This window comes from Phalaenopsis equestris, unplaced genomic scaffold (assembly GCF_001263595.1).
Source record: "Phalaenopsis equestris unplaced genomic scaffold, ASM126359v1 Scaffold000202, whole genome shotgun sequence".
NCBI lineage: Eukaryota > Viridiplantae > Streptophyta > Magnoliopsida > Asparagales > Orchidaceae > Phalaenopsis > Phalaenopsis equestris.
In genome coordinates, this window is record NW_018164644.1 from 2912240 (window position 1) to 2931086 (window position 18847).

Genomic DNA, 18847 nt, shown 5'->3' on the forward strand with positions numbered 1-18847 from the left:
TTTGGGGGGGGAGGGGGTAGGGCGTGGGTGTCGTTCCCGATAGGAAAACAAAGAGTTAGAGTGAGTTGGTAGTAGAGGACAATATCATTGGTAATGAGAGAGGATTGTATGTTCTGGTTAGAGAAAAGGGGCATTTACATGCATACCCCCCAATTTCTACATATTTACATATCTACCACCTAAACCTTACTTTTTGCTAATTATACTACCCAAATCTTTCATATCCCATAAAAAATACCGCCATTTTAACTTCTAAAATGTGAAATACAATTTTTCATGCATTGATATGATGTTATGTAAAAATTAAAGCTTAGGTGTTAGCTATGTAAATACATAGGAATTGATTGGTATGTGCACAAATCTTCCAAAAATAATTGAATGGCAGCAAAAGGTTGAGTCATTAGATGACATGTTTTAAAGGAGAAAGTTTTGCTGGACAATTTTGACATGCCGATCTTTTTGTAATGCTAATGATGATGGTTTGTTTGGGCTCCCACCATGGAAAATGCTTGAACCAATATTGCACATTGGCATCTTTATCATTTATCATAAAATTTTAAGTGGAATTTGATAGATCTTCAAGTACCATGTGTTGACCTCATTTTTCGGATGAGGTTTTTACTTCTCTCCTTAGAGCCTAGGGTGTATCCTTAGGTTTTCTTTGTTTGACCCTCCTAGAGGACTAGGACTTGAACCTACACCGTTTAGAAAATTCGAGCCACTTCTTTACTTCTTTGAGTCTCGCATGGGCAGCCCCGAATTCGCGACATTTCATTGAGTTAATTAGAACCGACATACGCAACTCGAGTTTAGTTCTTGCTTGAGTAGGAGCAGCCCCTAAGGAAACCCTTAGTGACTCGAGCACTCGCGGACACCATAATTTGCGCACCCATTAAACCACGCACGATGTTGGCTTGAATCGGGTCGATCGTCGGTAAATTGGTCCGGACGACGCGGATGCGCCCGTGACATCGACTTTAGCTAGGAAGGACGCCCATATTGCTATATTTCCGCATGCAAGCAATTTACACGAAAATCGATACACGTTTTTTTAAATTATGGGGTGCGGGTTCAGGTTCAACCCATGCTCAATTTGGGCTGGACATGGGCTGAACACGAGCCAGATAATTTTGAATTTCAAATTTTCAAATTTCAAATGAGGCATTTAATTCCACCATAATTAATTCATTTAGCGATTATTACGTTCCAAATAAATCTGCACCTCAGATGGAAATAATTGATTTCCCCGCCTAACTCAGCGTAAAGGATTTGCTGGATACAAATCCCGCTCAGCTCCTTATTCCATTCGGCCCCCGCTCCTCCCCTGCGAACGGAAAGCCCCAATCGACCTCGCCTCTCTCTCTCGCGCTCGATCCCGCTCCCCTCTGCGACCCGAGACTCTCTCGATCCCGCCTCTTCTCTCAACACCAAAGCCCTCACCTTTTCCTCGCCTCTCCCTCACGACCAAACGCCGCTCGCCTCCCTCTCCAGATCGAAGACCCTGCGCGCCTCTACCTCCCCCGATAGAACCTCCTGCTCGCTTCCCTCGCTCGACAGAAGCTGCTCCTCCCCCCCCCGATCGAACCTCCTGCTCGCTTCCCTCGCTCGACTTAAGCTGCTCCTTTTCTCTCGTGCGATCAGAAGCCCTGCTCGTCTCAGCCGCTCTACACCGAAGTCCTCTTTTCTCCTGCTCGACTCCCTCTTCTTCGAGACTGAGAACCAACACGCCTGCCTCCTCTTCTTTCTCTGGTTCGATTCTTCTCCTCCCCTATTCCTCGTACCAACTGCCAGCCGTTTAAGATTTTTTTTTTAGGGCTTATGGTAAAGCCAAAATGCAGCGAGCACTTTTATTTTTTCCCAAATTGAATCTAACTTTGCTTTGGATGCTTATGAGTTTCAGGGAAATAAAGGAGAGCCTTTAGCTTTTCTCAGTTTGCAATATGTTGTTTGTCCGATTTTTAGTGCATTTTTTTAAAGATTCCTGATGATCCATTGCAGTTAAACATACATGGTCGAAGGTTGCATGTTCCAAAGCATAATCCTTATTTTCATGGACCACTACAAGTTTGATAGCCTTTCACTTCTTAGCTAACGGTCAATTTGGAGCATGTCAACCTGATATTTGTGCTTGAAAACCTTGAACTTGATTGAAAAGTCTCCTGAAATTTACAAGGGTCCGTTGGGAATTGAAACGAGCTTATACCTGCATTGTTATACACCCAAGTTTTAAGGAAAGTTTACGTGCATACCACTCCCTATTTATGTTTGCATGTTTAACACCTAGACTCGCACATTCATATGCATAGCATTCAAGCGTTTTGTATTGTGTCAAATTACTACGCTTACCTATTTTCTAGGACCGAAATGCAGCCTTTCATACATGGGTAAAATGGTATGTATATAGAGATTTGAAGTTTAGGTGCTAAACTAGTAAATACATATGAATTAAGTGGTATATGTGTAAATCTTTCAAATCAATTTTCAGGAGCATTATGAAATGTCCGTTTTGACTTCAACGAAGGAGGTTGCAAAATGTAATTCATAGGCGTTTTGCTGCTTGAGTTGTTTGGAAAGTTACATGCATTGACGTTTTGTCGCCCACTTGGAACCTTACATAATGGAGCTTGCCCGTGCTTGATTCTATTCAGTTTTCGGCATTATCATTAGCAATTATTGGTCAAATCCTTAACAGTGATTGACGATTTGACCCACCTATTTCAAAAGTTTTGGACATAGAACTTTATTGTTAACTATCAGTTTTCTCATACTTAACCTGAAATTTATGCAAACTTGAAATTCGTAGGAGTGGGCTTTATGAAAAAAAAACCATAGATGTTTTATTTTGGCCCCATATTCTTACTGTTTCGAGTAATTTTGGTGGTTGATTTGAAACAGTTTACTCATTGCTTTGGGACTGATTTAGACTAGTTTCACTGTAGTTTTTGGAGCCTTAAATGTACCTTTTTAAGGAGGTTTTGTCACTGTTTTGGGACTGGTTTAGAGTGGTTTCGCTGCAGTTTTTGTACCTTTTTAGGGAGGTTTGGTCACTGTTTTAGGACTGTTTTTTAGGGAGGTTTGGTTTTTAGGGAGGTTTGGTCACTGTTTTAGGACTGTTTTGGGCTGATTTTGCTACAGTCTTGGAGCCTTTAAACGCACCTTGTTTGGGGATGTTTTGGGATTGGCTTCGCTGTAATTTTTGTGCCTTTTTAGGGTGGTCTTGCCCACTTTTTTGGGACTGGTTTGAGTCGGTTTTGCTGCAGGTTTTGGAGCAGTTAATGTATCTCTTTAAGGAGGTTTTGGTCACTGTTTTGGGACTGGTTTAGAGTGGTTTCACTGTAGTTTTTGTACCTTTTTAGGGAGGTTTGGTCACTGTTTTAGGACTGTTTTGGGCTGATTTTGCTAGTCTTGGAGCTTTTAATAGCACCTTGTTTGAGGATGTTTTGGGACTGATTTCGCTGCAGTTTTGTTACCTTTTTAGGGAGGTTTTGCCCATTGTTTTGGGACTGATTTGGGTTGGTTTTGCTGCAGTTTTTTGAAACAGTTAATGTACCTTTTTAAGGAGGTTTTGTCACTGTTTTGGGACTGGTTTAGATTGGTTTCGCTGTAGTTTTAGTATCTTTTAATGGAGTTTTGGTCTTTGTTTTAGGACTGTTTTGGGCTGATTTTGCTGCAGTTATGGAGCCTTAAAACGAACCTTGTTTGGGGATGTTTTGAGACTGTTTCAAGCTAATTTTTGCTGCAGTTTTGGAGCTTTTAAATGCACCTTGTTTTGGGATGTTTTGGTTCCGTTTTGGGCTGACTTTACCACAGCATTGGAACCTTTAAATGCACCATTTTGGAGCCTTTTGTTGGATTGATTTGGGCTAGTCTTGAGCATTTTTGGAGACATAAAAATATCATTTGTGGTTGTTTTATTCACTATTTTGGAGACAAAAAATATCATTCGGGGGCTGATTTACACACTGTTTTGGAGGTGTTAAAAACAACATTTTTGGATTGCTTTATTCCCTATTTTGGAGACAAAAAAAAAATCTGGGCTGATTTATACAGTATTTTGGAGAGGTTTATGTAGCATTTAAGTGTCGATTTACACATAGTTTTGAGGTAGTTCTGGGGTACCTTTGCCTATAGTTTTGGGTTTCTCTGGATTGTGGTCTTATGAGGATTTAAGCCCTTTTTGAGCTGGTCCACTCGCCGTTCCGCTCTTTTGTCCCGTGTTTTGTTTGGGGTTGGGCATCAGCCCCCCCCCCCCCCCCCCCCCCAATTTTCTTTTTTTGGGGGCAATGTCGATAATGCTAATGTGTTAAAACGAGGGATATGACGTGAGATTTTAGAGCAACATCGAGGCAACATCTCCTGCCTCGATGACTCTCTAAAAGGGGAGATAATGATCAATGAGATTATTCACCAACTCTTGGTGCGAAATTGCCCCCAGCTCTTTTAGGTTGCTAGGTGAGTTTAGCCCAATTGAAGCAAGCAACCGGTGGATTATTTCATTTGTGCACACTTACACAAATACTACACTCCTGCACGCATTTTCACATATGTTGAACAAAAAAATAATAATCATAATAACAATAAAAAAACCTCCACTTGCAACAACATTACTTTTGTCTGCTGAATAAACTCTACATGCATGAAAAACCAAATAAACCTTTAACAAAATTCTACCAGGGTCCACTGGTTAATTGTTTCGGTTGTGGTTAAAAGTTGGCCTTGCTTCGATAGTTTGAGTTGGTAGTTTCTATCCAAAGTTGCATTATAAAGTACACAGTCCATCTCTGAGCCCCTACCTTCACCGATGTCTTACACTTAGTCTTGGTCTTCTATTTGTGACCACGGATTTTGCTTTGCCTGTTCGTGTTACGACTCGCTTTGCTGCTTTTTACACTAGAATTTCTGGTTTCTTTCTTTTTCTGCAATATATGTAAATTCTATACAAATTATATTATATTTTATGAGCTAACCATGCAGCGGGAATAGCGAGAAGATGATCGGTATGCGTTTACTATTTATTTATTGTCATTTTTATCACTGTAATTTACTCTTGTTTTAATGTATCATGCATACTTTGTTGCAATTTCATTTTCAAAACAAAACAAATTTAAAAAATTAAACAAAATTTAAAAGAAAAAATAAAAAAGAATATAACACTTACTTTTGAGTTTACGGGAGTCCCTCGTATGAGGTAACCCACGGTTGTTAACGAGATATCCTCAGTTTAAATGAGCTTAACAACTCATTTGGACTAAGTGAATTCAAAAGAAAATAGTGGTACCAGAACGAGAGAACCGTGAGATCCTAACCGGTGTCGCTCTAATCAACTTTAACCCTCTCATAATGCTTGAATAATAACAAAATTTGTTATTTAAACACAGTTGGTAAAACCTTTTGAACCTTAGACTTTAGGACCGCTACTTCAATAATGAGCTTGGAGCCAACTTTGTGGGCATCACGGCAAAGGGCTTGGATTGAACAACAAGGAGATCTTCAAGAATCTCTCTTCTTAGTCTAAATAACAACCTATCGAATTTCGAGGTAGTTCGTCTAGTGTGACGTAAATCCTCACTCTTTTTAGGCTCTTGTGCAACTATGTTGTGCAACGTAAGTCCCAACTTACCTTTGGTTTCAAGGTTGTCGTCCAATACGACATAAACTCTCCTATCTCTGCGGGCTATTGCATAATCAAATACTATGCAAATATAAGTCCCAAATAATAAAATTGACAAAATTGAACAATTGAATAATATCGTTTCCAAAATGCAGCCACACAGTATGATTGTTTAGGAAGTCAATGAGGTTTCTTTTTCAGGATCTGTGACGTCGTCTACCTTTTTCTTTCTTTGGTCAATAGAATAGTTTGGGATGTCACTGAGGTTTCTCCACAGGATCTGTGACGTCCTCTACCTTTTTCTTTTTTTGGACTCCTGAAATAACTGCTCCTATTTGGTTTTTTTCCACTTGATTTTCTGCGTTCTACCGTGAAAACATAATCCTTGAATTCTTGCAGACTAGTACCTCTGATCATTATTGAGAGTTTTCTCAAGTGACACCAGTCATTTGGGATGTAATTAACTATAGGGGTTTGCCTCTATAGAAAACTTGAAACCCACGTAAAATAAACCCTATTTAATTTTTATATTAGGCAGAAGAATTTGTTAGTCACACATAAAAATATTTGTAGGTCAAACGGATGTCACACATATCTTAATTTGCAATATTGGGTCCATCGCCGAGATATACACTTTTTTTTCGGAAATATGTAGCATTCGCGGTATCGGACACAATTATGCAAACTATTAGACTAATGAGATACATTCGGTCTCATTTTCTAAAAAATTAAAACACGCTATTTTCAAAATAAAAAAAATAAATTATATACCTCTTATATTAAATTAAATTAAAAAAAAATATTTTCAACATCAAAAAGTTGACCGACACCATGTTCTAGTATAAAATTTTTATTGCTTGTGAAAAATTGCTAGTGTATTACAGCACACTTCATGTCACTTTCCTTTTCTTGTTTTGAGGTATAATGAGCTTGTTGCATTTTTTTAATTTTATAGTCTTATTTTTCAGGTTTAAAAGGTGTTTATATGTCCGGAACAATTGAAGGCGCTTCCAAATATTTTAAAAGTTTTTCTTGTGGGTTATCTGTAAGGTAACTCTTTTTTTTTTTACTGATTTTGACAATGATGCATTTGATATAATAATAGTTTGGAGTTTAGCATTAATTTTCTCTTCTTTGTTATAGTAATAGCTACACGATTGAATGCCTTTTTCGTTCATCAGATCTCATGCTTGTTCGAGACGGTTTTTTGTGTTTATGTTTTTCTTACTCATATGATATCATATGGAACCGTTTAAAGCAAAATGGTCGACATTTTAAAGTATCTTATAGTCAACTTGTTACTTGACTTAGCAAATTAACTCTTTTTGCTGTGTTCTTTCCCTTAGTCTGATGCTTCTGAGCTTCTTTGCTCTGGTTGCTTTTTTTATACATTTTCAATATTCTACCTTTTCGCTTGATTTTATGAAAATTTAAAACTTAAAGTTCATTCATTTATTTATTGGTACTGCTAATTATACCGTTGATCAACATTTTGGGTTTATTATATGATTCCCCCTTCCTTGAAGAGCATAAGTGATGCAAATTTACAAACTAATTCTGAGAGATTTTTATGGAAGTGATGTTTGCTATAGTCCCTGTGCTGGCCATTGATTTGCTGCAGTTTCTGAACTGCCTTTGAAGTGCAAATTGCTATGGCCTTGCAGTCTTGGACCGGTGATTGTTATCCTAAGTTTTGTCCCCGACTTATTCTTGTTTGCTAAATTGCTTTGCTGCCTCTTGTTGTCTTTTCTGGATGAATTCATAAGAAAATTATGAAAGCTAAATTTCCTTTATACCATCTAAGTTCTGTGAGAGTTAACACTTGCAGTTTTAGAGCATATATTGAAGATTTCCTTAAATGTTTTGGGTTTTAACGGGTTATATGTAGGCTGCAAATGAACCGATGCACTTGATAAACAACTTGAATTAACTCAATTCATACTCGATAATGTTATTCAAATTAGTAAATAAACAAGTTTGAACACTTTTTAAGAACTCGGAGCTTAAATGAACCAAATTTGAACATAATCCAACTCATTTATTAATGTTCAAGTACCTTGTTAAATGTTTTATATTCATATTATATATTATTTAAATAAAAGTTTATTAATTATAACTTATTTAATAATATATTTAATAGTAATATATTATAATTTAATATCAATACATACATAAATTTTGATGTAATTTTCTTTTTTTTATTTTAATAAATTAATTTGTTAGTACTTTTTTATGAGATTTGATTGCAAGCTTACTTACAACTTTTATAGTATTTATTTATTTGGTATATACTAGTTAGATACTAATTTAAATTTATTTAATTGCTTTTTATTTGGATTCATAAAATTATTCTTTAATACTTTTATATAAAAAATCAAGTGCTCATTTAAAATTTTAACTTGTTTACTAGTATTATATGAAAGAATAATTACAAATCAATTTTTTCTATATTGAAAATCAAGCTCATTCAAATTTTTAGTTTTTCCATTAATATAGACAAGTGAAGTAAAAAATCAAATATGAGCATTAAAAATTTTAAGCAAGCACGCACTAACATTTATGTAAAAGTCCATCTCAAGCTCGAACTGAACATGAACAATATACGATTCGACCACGCCAAGTCCAAACCCAAACAATGACATACTCGACTCGATTCAGCTTGATTGCAATCCTAATTATATGTAGGATCCTTGATGCATGCGTAAGTTATTGAATATTGAGTTGAAATAAAATTAAAATTTTTTCAATTTTTGTGCTGTACTAATTAGATGTTTTTTTAGGGCTTCATAGGTGTTGATTGCTTTTGGGGGATGAGTTTTCTTGTACTAACGCAAGGCTTAAATCTTTTTTTTGTGTCATTTTTATTATTGTTATTGCTTTTAGTTTATTTATCGGGTAGTATGCTTGCATGGTTGAAAATTTCTTAAACATGATACTTGTCTGATCTCTTTTTGCTATGTGTATTTGGAGTCACTTAAATTTTTTTCTAATTCTATATATTTATTATGAAAATTTAGATTTTTGGCGATTATTAAATTATTTTTTAGAATTCGTGTTATTAAGGGTGCACGTTGGTAGATTTGAAGTGATGCATGCCATTGTGCATTGCTTGCTGATGAAACATATGCTCGCAACCAATTGCAGCTGTCAAGATAAGTTTTGTTGTGTTGCATTTTAGGGCATGCTCTTGGTTCCAAGTCATAATAAAAATTTTGATTTATTTTTTATGGCTTGGTTTAGCATTGCCACAATAACTAGCCACAAGCGCTCAATTATGAGTTGTTGATCTTTAATTCTCTATTTTCTCATGCCTGAGAAATTGTTTTCTTGATGGTTCTCATCATTCTCTCTTGCTCACTAATTTGTTAATACACTACTCATTAGTTATTATTGCATGCACTTGCAACTTCTTGATAACTTGTTTCTTTTCAATAATTATCTTTATGTCTCATCTTCTTACTCAATTGCTTAACACTGCATCCGCCTCTTGGTGTTTAGCTAGTTGCTCAGTCTCTCAACTGTACTTTCATCACTTTATTATTTATGTTTTTTTGTTTTGATTTTTTTTTTCTTTTATAAGGCTGGAAATTATTGCTATTTATTATATTATGATATTTGTTAAAAGTTATTCCTTGATGTGTTGTAAGTTAGTTGATGTAATGACTTATTGCATATGCATAATATATGTATATATGATTTATAAGTCATGATTTCTTAAGGTCATGAACGTTTAAAATTTTAAAAGTAATGCTTTGTTTTACGCTTTGTGCAATGAGTCAAGAATTAACTCGTACACATCTTATTGGGCTAAATTATTTGAAAACACTTTTAGGAATGAAAGAAGTATCTCACTACGTTTATGTTACTAGTGATTTATTTTCCTTGACTTTATAGTTTGTAACCAGTGGCTTGTCATTTGCATGTGTTTTCATTGTGCATTTCATCCAAAGTTACATTAGTTAGCTAGTCCCTAAATTGTCCTGCACCAAATTAGTATTAAAATGTATGGTTGTCTATTATGCCAATCAAAAGTTGGACATTATTTTGTCAATTGAAAACAAAGATGCAGCTAAACAAAATTGGGCTAGTTATGGTTCTAATCTAGCACTATATAACTCTTATTGGATTTAAATTGCATTCTTGTGTTCAATGGAAGGTATCGTCTTGTGTAATTTCAATAGGATTGATAATCTAGAATTTACCTTTCCAGATTACCAGTAAATTGATTCCGAATTTGAATATGCTAGATTATTCGAGTTGGCTGTGCTTTTGAAGTATTGCAAATGAAACTAAACATCAATGGGTTGATTTTTTTGGTATATATATATATATATATATGTATATATATATATATATACATACATACATACATACATATAAGTTTTTTTTTAATTTTAATTTTTTCATGAAATAACTTCATCAGTGGGAGCATTGGAACCATGTTCTGGGTTACAAAATAATAGCAATATTGCAGGATTTAGAAATCAAAATCATAAATCAAATAGTGGTGTGGAATTGGAATCTTAGGCCTTGTTTGGGGCAGCTTATTTGGTGCGTTTGCGTTTTGAAAACACAACCGAGTTTTGTGCTTTCGCTCAGCTTATCCGAATAAGCCGTTCAGGTTTTTTTAATAAATGCGGCCGCAGGCTCGACCCCGCGGCCCACTTTCTTTCCTCTCTTATTCCCCGCATGCCTTTCATTCCTCGCTTGGCCCCCATTTTGCCCTAAGTGACTCCTCGCTCGCGTCTCTCCCTCGAATGCTCCTATCTCGTGAATAACAGTGCTTTTCATCTCTACCTCCTCTCTCCGGCCTCTGGTTACTGTGCTGCGTAAGTAATTTTTGATGGAATGCCTTTCTATGTGCGATTTGTGGCGATTCTTTGATGGAATGGTATATGTATGCAGTTTTCTGATGGAATGACTTTCTTTATGCGATTTTTTGATTTTTTGATGTAATTTGGAGAAAGGATAAAAGTGTGTGCTTGATTTGACGATAACAAGGTTTTGGATACTCATTTGCAGAGGGTGTTCATTCATAGATAACAAGTTTTCGGGTCCCCTGTATGTCATTGCCTTAAATGAAAAATATTGGATGAGATTTCATCAATTCCTTTGATGTTTGTGTGATAATTTGAAAATTGGATGTAAAAGAGTGCTTGGTTTGTTCATAGCATTCTTTCGGGTGGCCTTTCTTCATTTGCATCTATTCAATACTACACTTTACTTTCTTTTATGCTTTAGTTATAAATTGAAAAATGGATGAAAGAGGATGCTTCATTTGTAGATGACAATGTTTCGAGTGGCCTATATGTAATTGAATTGAATTAAAAATGAAGGAAGATGCTTAATTGAGTTGTGGGCTATGGGTTGCGGTTTGGTGTCGTGTGTTGTGGGCTGCGGTTGGGTGCCGTGTGTTGTGGCTGTGGGTGTGGGTGTGTGTGTGTGTGTGGTGGTTATGGGTGTGTTTTGTGGGCTGTGGTCGGGTGTCGTGTGTTGTGGCTGTGTGATGTGGGTTGTGGTTGGGTGCAGTGTGTTGTTGTAGGTATGTGTATGGTGGTTGTGGGTGTGTGTGTTGTGTTGGGCTGTGGTTGGGTGCTCTGTGTTTTGTGGCTGTGTGTGATGTGGGTTGTGGTTGGGTGCTGTGTATTGTAATTGTAGGTATGTGTATGGTGGTTGCGGGTGTGTGTGTGGTGTAGGAATTTAATTGCCTCAAATGAAATATGGGAAGGGGTTGTGGTGTTGGTTCATTGAGGTGACTTGCATGTAATTGCTTCAAATGAAATATGGGAAGGGGTTGGTTCATTGTGGTCATGGGCATTCTGAAGTTTTTTAGCCCAAAAGGGTTTCTTTATAATTTCATCTCGTTTAGAGCATTTGCAATAATTTTTCATTTTGAACCTCTTGAGGGCTTTTGGAGTAGCTTTTTTGGTGGTTGTGGGTGTTGGATGGTGGATGTGGTGGGAGTGGGGTGGTGGATGTGGTGGGGTGGGGTGGTGGATCTATTGGAATTTGTGTGGTGAATGTGTTGGGAGTTTGGTGGTGGCTAATGCCTATTCTCTGGTTAATCTGAAATATTAATGTTTTCCCTTTTCTTTAGTAAAGTAATGATCAAGAGTAAAAAATCGGTTCATCAACCATGTGGGATAGAGAAGTTACTCTCATATTTTGCAACTTGGCTTAAGGAGGTTGAACTAGGAAATAGACCAACAACCCATTTTAACAAGGAAGTGTAATAAGAGATTATAAAGAAGTTTAATGAAATGAGAGGGAGTATAATAGATTGCAATTTAAGAACAAGTGGGTTAAGTTGAAAAAGAACTAAAAATTATGAAAGGAACTAAAATAGGGATCCATGGGCTTAGGTTGGGATCAAATCAAACGGACATATTTATTTTATAGTCCATGTTTATTTTATGTTCCATGTATTATTGATATTTTAGATATTGTAAGATTTATGCTGTTTGTAATTATTTTCTCCTTTTTCGATTGCTTTTCGTTCTTTTTTTGTGTGGGTTTGTGAGGTCCTTGATGAGACGTCAGACCTTGTGGGTTATTCTAGATGGTCTGCTAGTCACTGTTGGTGTCACATGTGAAATCCTGATAAAAGACAACCAAGTTACTCTTTTCTTTTCGATGCTGGGAGTTTTGAGATACTTCTGGATGACTGAGATACTTCTGGATGACCCTTTTTTGGTGATATGCATATGTAACACACATAAGCTTGATATTAAGTGAGCTAAAAATAACTAAGAACCTCTGTTTTATAAGGTCTTCTGTCTTCTTGTTGTGAAAGGTTCGGTGGGGTTGGTGTACTTAGTTTTTTGAGACATTGCGCTCACACAAAACTGTAATTGATAACTGTTTTTGTTAATTTATTCTTGTGTTATGAGTAATGAATTTTCTTTTGAATCATTAAGGGAAGCTGAACTTTAGGATTTTAGGGACCTTTCGATGATTGCTTAGTTACTACGGACTGCAGATTGACTTTACCTTAGACACATAGCTACGAAAGATAGTTCTATAAGTGTCGCGGAGAATCACGAAGAAGTCTAATATCTTCCAGTGCGCAGACAGTCTGTCAAATTCCACTACAGACAGTGATCGAGAATGAATGGTATTCTTGGAGGACGACGTAGCTCGTGATATATGCCATTTGCATTTTAAAACTGATATTATCATATTTTAAAATGTAATCTTAATATTTTTTTTCTTTTTTTTAGAAACCTAGATACTCACTGTTAAGTGAGATTTATATCTTATTTTTGTACTGTTATGAAGTGGTTTTTGCTTCTCAAGTTTCAAATATATTGCTATGACAATTCTGTTCCAAACATCACTGCACAGGGGCAAAATAGTCATTTATCTAGAAACAATTGTAAAACAATTATTTTCTAACAGCACAAACCAAATAACCAACCAGCTTATCCGAATCAGCTGCTGCTCAACAGCTTATCTGCGGCAGCTACTTATCAGCAGCTTATTAATAAGCCGCATTGCCCCAAGCAAACCCTTAGACTTGACGTAGAAGTTGATCATGTCACTTATTAAATTTTGAGATAACAATAGTTTGTATGATTTATTATAATAGTTAAAAGAATAATAAATATTATAATCAAGTACAACAAAAGTTTACATAATAATGCGGGATGCGTACCCTCTCACATATGTTGAATGAGAATTTTTCCGTGGATGCGAAACACCCGTAATTTCACACGTTAAATTTCAACTATCAGTGGAGTCCAACGTAGAAGGTTTTTTTTTGTTTTTATTTTTAGCATGTTTCCTTTATTTGTTTATTTCCTTTCAGGTTTTCTCCTATTTTCCTATTTTTCAATTAGTGCTAGCTTAGTAGGGATCTTTTATATTATTGTAGGAAGGGCTGTTTGGTTTTGCATTTTTTGAGTTTGGAATTTTGAGACTTATGCTATTTTGAAAATGTTTTAGAGATTTTATTCCTTGTATTATGCTCTTCAAAGTGATGTATTCTTTCATTTTGTAAGTGTTGTGTCTGTATCTTGCTTAGGAACAGGCGGAGGAACCTCCTCGCCTCTTGAACGTCACCGATTCAGAGTTTTGTTTGCTATTTTCAACTGAAACAATCGCCAATCGACTCCGATTCCCATTTGAGACGCTGAAACTTACATATTATTATTCCCTTGTCACTCCATAAACACCTCCTTACTAAATTCTTTTCACAACACCTTATAGGAGCTCTAAAACTGTATCATATGATATTAAAACCCGATAAGCTCTAGATTTTAGGGTTGTCTCTCTTGTCGCAATCCAAAATAAAAAAAAAAAAATCCACCATAACCAAATCGTTTCGTCCACACTTCCGCCCCAACCCTAGATTTTTAAAATTAAACATTCCTACCTCTAACAAAATTCCATCTCACGCCTGCCGCCAAAATTCTAAACTTTAAGTAACCTTTTATCTACAACCTTACACTCATCGAAACCTTGATCAAAAGAAAATGACAGGATCACGCCTAGGAGAAATCTGCAAAATGGTGTTCAAGAACTTATTATGAATGATATGCAACGAACAATCCTTCAATTGCAATAAAAGCTCACCGTCTTTTAGAGGTGACAACTTGGACACATCACATCTGCATCCACAATGATGACTCACTAGATCGAGGAGAGGAAATGAATCCCTTTCATCTAAAAGTTACTACTGATGAAGAGCTAATGCCCCAACAATTTGGCATGGAAGATAAGCCAGGACATTCGAGTAAATGTGGATTTATCGGATTTTGACAATCACATGGATCCAGATGAATTCATCGAGTGACACCAAATAGAGGAGCGTGCCTTTGAGTACAGGGACGTCCCACCTGACAAATTGCTAAAGCTAGCCACTATTAAGTTGTAGAAGACTACTTTGTTGTAGACAATTTTGAAACTTATATTGCAATGAGAGGGGAAAAACAAAATTATAACCTATTCTAAGATAAAAAGAAAGATACAACATGAGTACCTACCATCACATTACAAGCATTTGTTATTGAGACATCATCATTTACAGTAGTAAGATCTCACAATAGAGAGTACACCTCTAAGTTCAAGCAACTTATATTGAAATGTGAGCTGTTAGAGCCCAAAGAGAATATCATAGCTTGATGTCTGGGAGGATTGTGACAACCCTATTGGACATTACATGATGTCCAAATCTTAAGCCTTAAGGTGTGGAGACAACACCACGGTATCAAGTTCACACTTTTCTTTGAATAGGATTCAATCATCGGATTAGACAACAAGAGTATACCTAATAAAACACCCAAGTCAATCCCACCAGAGTGGAGAAAGGGTAGAGCTCATTAGCACTCCTGAATCTGTCCCAATTAGCCACTCATTGTCCAAACAGTAGGTTTATCTCATTCATGGACCAAGGAGCAACAAAAAATAAAGAGGTCACCCTGGAGACACTGAAGAAGGTGAGGATGCAAATGAGGAGTATGGACTTCCCGTTGATGAGAAAGAGATGTTAGCAATATGACGGGTCGTTTAGACTAAGCCTATGAGCGAAGCACCACTAGGATTTGTATTGGCTGTCCTAAATGATATTGAATCCAAGGAGCTGATGCCAAGCACATCCAACCTTAGTTAAGTGGATTTCAGGATTGTCTAACCTACAACTTATCTCCTAGGTTGCCCCTACTTAGGGAGGTCTAGTATAGGGAGGTCTAGTATATTATCACTTTAGATAAAAATGAGAATTTTAAATGATTTTGGAAGACTATGAAATGAATAAATTACTAGGTTCAAATTTAGTTCAACAATGCACTCATGGACAAGTTGCTAGACAAGAGTGGTGAACCGCAATTATGGAAATATTCTTTGCTACTTTGTGCGAAAAAACAGCTGACAATGAGATTCAAGTTTTTTAAGACAAGAAAAATGAGTCTCTCCTAGCTGGGGAAAGTGATGCAGAACGCGTACCTTCTCACAGATGTGGAACAAGAATTTTCTCATGGATGTAAACCGCCCACAATACTGTAGTTTCAAAATTCTTGCTAGGCATTTTTTATTTTTATTATTTTCTTTCCTATTTTATCAACAAATTTCCTTCTCTTCTTTTATTTCGATTTCTTCCCTATTTTCCAATTAGATAGTTTTTATTAGGGGACTTTTATATTTATTTTAGTAGAGTTTTTTTTGGATTTTAAGTTTTTGAGTTATGAATTTTGAGGGGCTTTTGTTCTTTTGAAAGTGTTTTGTAGATTTTGTTTTCTGTTTTACGGAGTGATGTATCCATTTCTTTTGCAAGTGATGTGTCTGTATCTTGCTCAGGAACAACTGGTGGAACCTCGTAGTTGCCCGAATGTCGTTGATTTGTAGTTTTCTTCGTTGTTTTCAGCCTGGACAACTACTGATCGACGCCGATCCCCATTTGAGCGCTGTCAAACTCACAAATTATTATTCCCTTGCCACTCCGCAACCACCTCTCTGCTAAATCCCCTTCTTAACACCTTCTAGGAGCCCTAGAATGGTATTACATGATAAACATTATATGAAAGAAACTTATATAGTTCAATGCAAAACATTTGCTTTTTGTAGAGAGGAAGGAAACATTTCTCTTAGGTTAGTTTGATAGGCTACTCATGACTTAGCTCAATCATTAGCCTGTTTGTTATCATTTAATTAACTTGTTGAAAAATTCTGAACATTTTCATAACAGCTTGATACAAAATGAACATGCTTAACTAGGTGCTTGATATAAAAGCTCTTAAATAAAATAGTTAAAATGCTCAATAAAGGCTCAATAATATATTTATTTAAGACTCAATAATTTAGCTGCTTAAATTCAATTATATATTCTTTTAAGACTATGATAATTTCATCTAATACTTCAAATATTAGATTAGTGATTTGATCTAATTATTTAAAAATATTGACTAAACATTAATTAAATATTTTCTTATATGTTAAGTGCTCATTAAGAATCCCTAACAAATAAAAATGTTTTGAATATTTATTTAAATTTTCAAATAGATAAAAAGTTTAATTAACAAATCTCAAGACAAACCCTAAATTTTTAAAACTTAAATTGGATCCCTCCTCTTTTTGAACTCTTTGATTCCTTTACTTGCCTTGCCTGTGCTAGTTGTTGTTCTTGCCTCTCTTGTTAGCTGCCGTTGTTTTCTTGCTTTTGATGGATGCCAGTTCTTTCCTAGCTTTTGTTGGCCACGGCTACTCTTCAGTCTCATTGGTTGTCATTGTTCACTTTGTTCTTGTTGATTTCCGTCGCTCTTTTGCTCATGTTGGATATTGCCGCCCTCACCTTTGCTAGCTGCTGCCACTTTCGTTGTTTTATTTATTTATTTTTTTCGATTATGAAATATTCATTAAAAGTTGCCTTATCATTTTTAAATTTTAAAAATTAAAATCACAAAGATTATGTTTCATCAATCATCCGAAGGGAATGTTTTTTTTAAGGTTAAGCACACTATCCAAAGGGAATGTATTTCCTAAGGGTTTGTTTGAGATTATTTTTGTTTTTTTGCTTTTATTTTAAAAAGATATTTGTTTAGTCCATTTATGTATGTTATTTTTTCAAAAAAAAAAAACTTGTTTTTAAAAAACACTCAAAATATCTAAAAATTATTTTTTAGTGTTTTTAAAACAATTAAACATGTTATTTCATTTCAAATATGTTTTATTTTAAATGAAGACAAAAACAAAATAAAAACAAAAACAAAAGTGATTGCGAATTCCCCCTAAGGTTAATTAAACTCGAACAACTCCGATGGACACTGATCTGGGAGTCATGCTTGTGTTCTGTTTTGATTGGGTGAATATGAGATGACTATTCTATGATTCAAAGTTCATTTTCTTAGCGTGATAGCTATGCTCCAAGGTAAACTGGACCACAAGGTTTGCATTACGAAGTAGACAATAACTTTTCCACATAAAAAAAATTTTATGCAACTGCTTGATGAATTTTGAGTTAATAATAATGCATGGATCTAAAAAAGGTGATGGGTTTTTGTAGGAAATTAAATCATACCCAAATAAATGATTTTTACGATTAGTAATCAAATATTTAATTGAATACCTTTAAGTAGCGTGGTATTATTTGGTTTCCAAATTGGGAGATTTTGTGGGGGTTGCTATTATAGCCTATGGACGAATTTCTAAAGAAGGATTTTATTGCAGTTTCTGACAAGTTTGATTTATTTAAAGAAATGATCTCATGTAAAAAATTATGTTTATTAGGAGTTGATGCTGCCAGCTTATGGAGTTTAGGTTTGCAAACATTAGCATTTTTTTTCTCTCTTGTTTCTTATTGTCTTCCATCCCAACATCTTTCTATTGGCCTAAACCTCTTAAACTCTCAAAAAAATTGAACTGTATATATATATATAACAAAATAGAAGAAGATACATAGATTTTATTTGGATCGGCTATCTTGAAATCTAGTGAACAATAGAAGAGTGGTGATATAAAGGAAATGAAATTCAATCAAGATTAGAAACTTGCGGCAAATATTTGTTATTTTGCTTACCAAAGGAAAGAGTTTGAGGTGTTTCGAGAATTTATAAAAAATTCTCAATGAAAATTTCAATAGTAGATGAAATGGTCAACACGAACTGTCTAGCATGAGCAGGAACATCAACTTCTTTCTAAAAAGAAATTCAACATGGCTCTAGATTTTGGGAACAAACATGAATAGAAGGTTCATTTTCAACCATAGTGTAATTTAGATGGTTTTGTGACTGAAATTAAGGATTTCTCAGCTTGGCATCAGTTTTAAAACTATCATAGATTTTGTCTAAAAGTATGGCAAGAGAAGTAGTATGATGTAATTTTTTTATATTTCACTGCCTGCTAATATCCAAACATAAAGACCCAAACTAAAGCCTCTTTATGAAAGTGCAACAACACCCAGTTTTAACAAGACTAAAGCCATAGAGGCCTCAAAATGAGTTGTTATAGACTTATAGCATCCACCTATAAAGGGTTTTCAAAAAATGAAGTCAAAGAGATTAATGTAATGCAGATGAAGTCATAGAAATAAGATGCAAACTAGAATGATGGGAAATTCCATGGAGCAATTAAATTGAGAAGACAACTATAATATGCACATCAGGAGCATATGAATATCTTAGGAGTGCCATGAGAGGAGTTTGATATAATCTTCTTATAAATTAAGTCTTATGATGACATGTCGAGGGTCAATGAGTCCAAGTCACCTACCAGTTGTAAATTTGAAGCAAACTTCCAAATTATCGC

General features: G+C 35.3%; 1 protein-coding gene across 1 annotated transcript in view; it reads left to right on the forward strand.

Moving 5' to 3' along the window:
* Window positions 1-18847, forward strand: part of LOC110022769 — an 89499-nt gene that overhangs the window by 3025 nt on the left and 67627 nt on the right. The window contains 1 exon segment of the mRNA XM_020721869.1: window positions 6580-6661. Within this exon segment, the coding sequence (XP_020577528.1) occupies window positions 6580-6661 (82 nt within the window).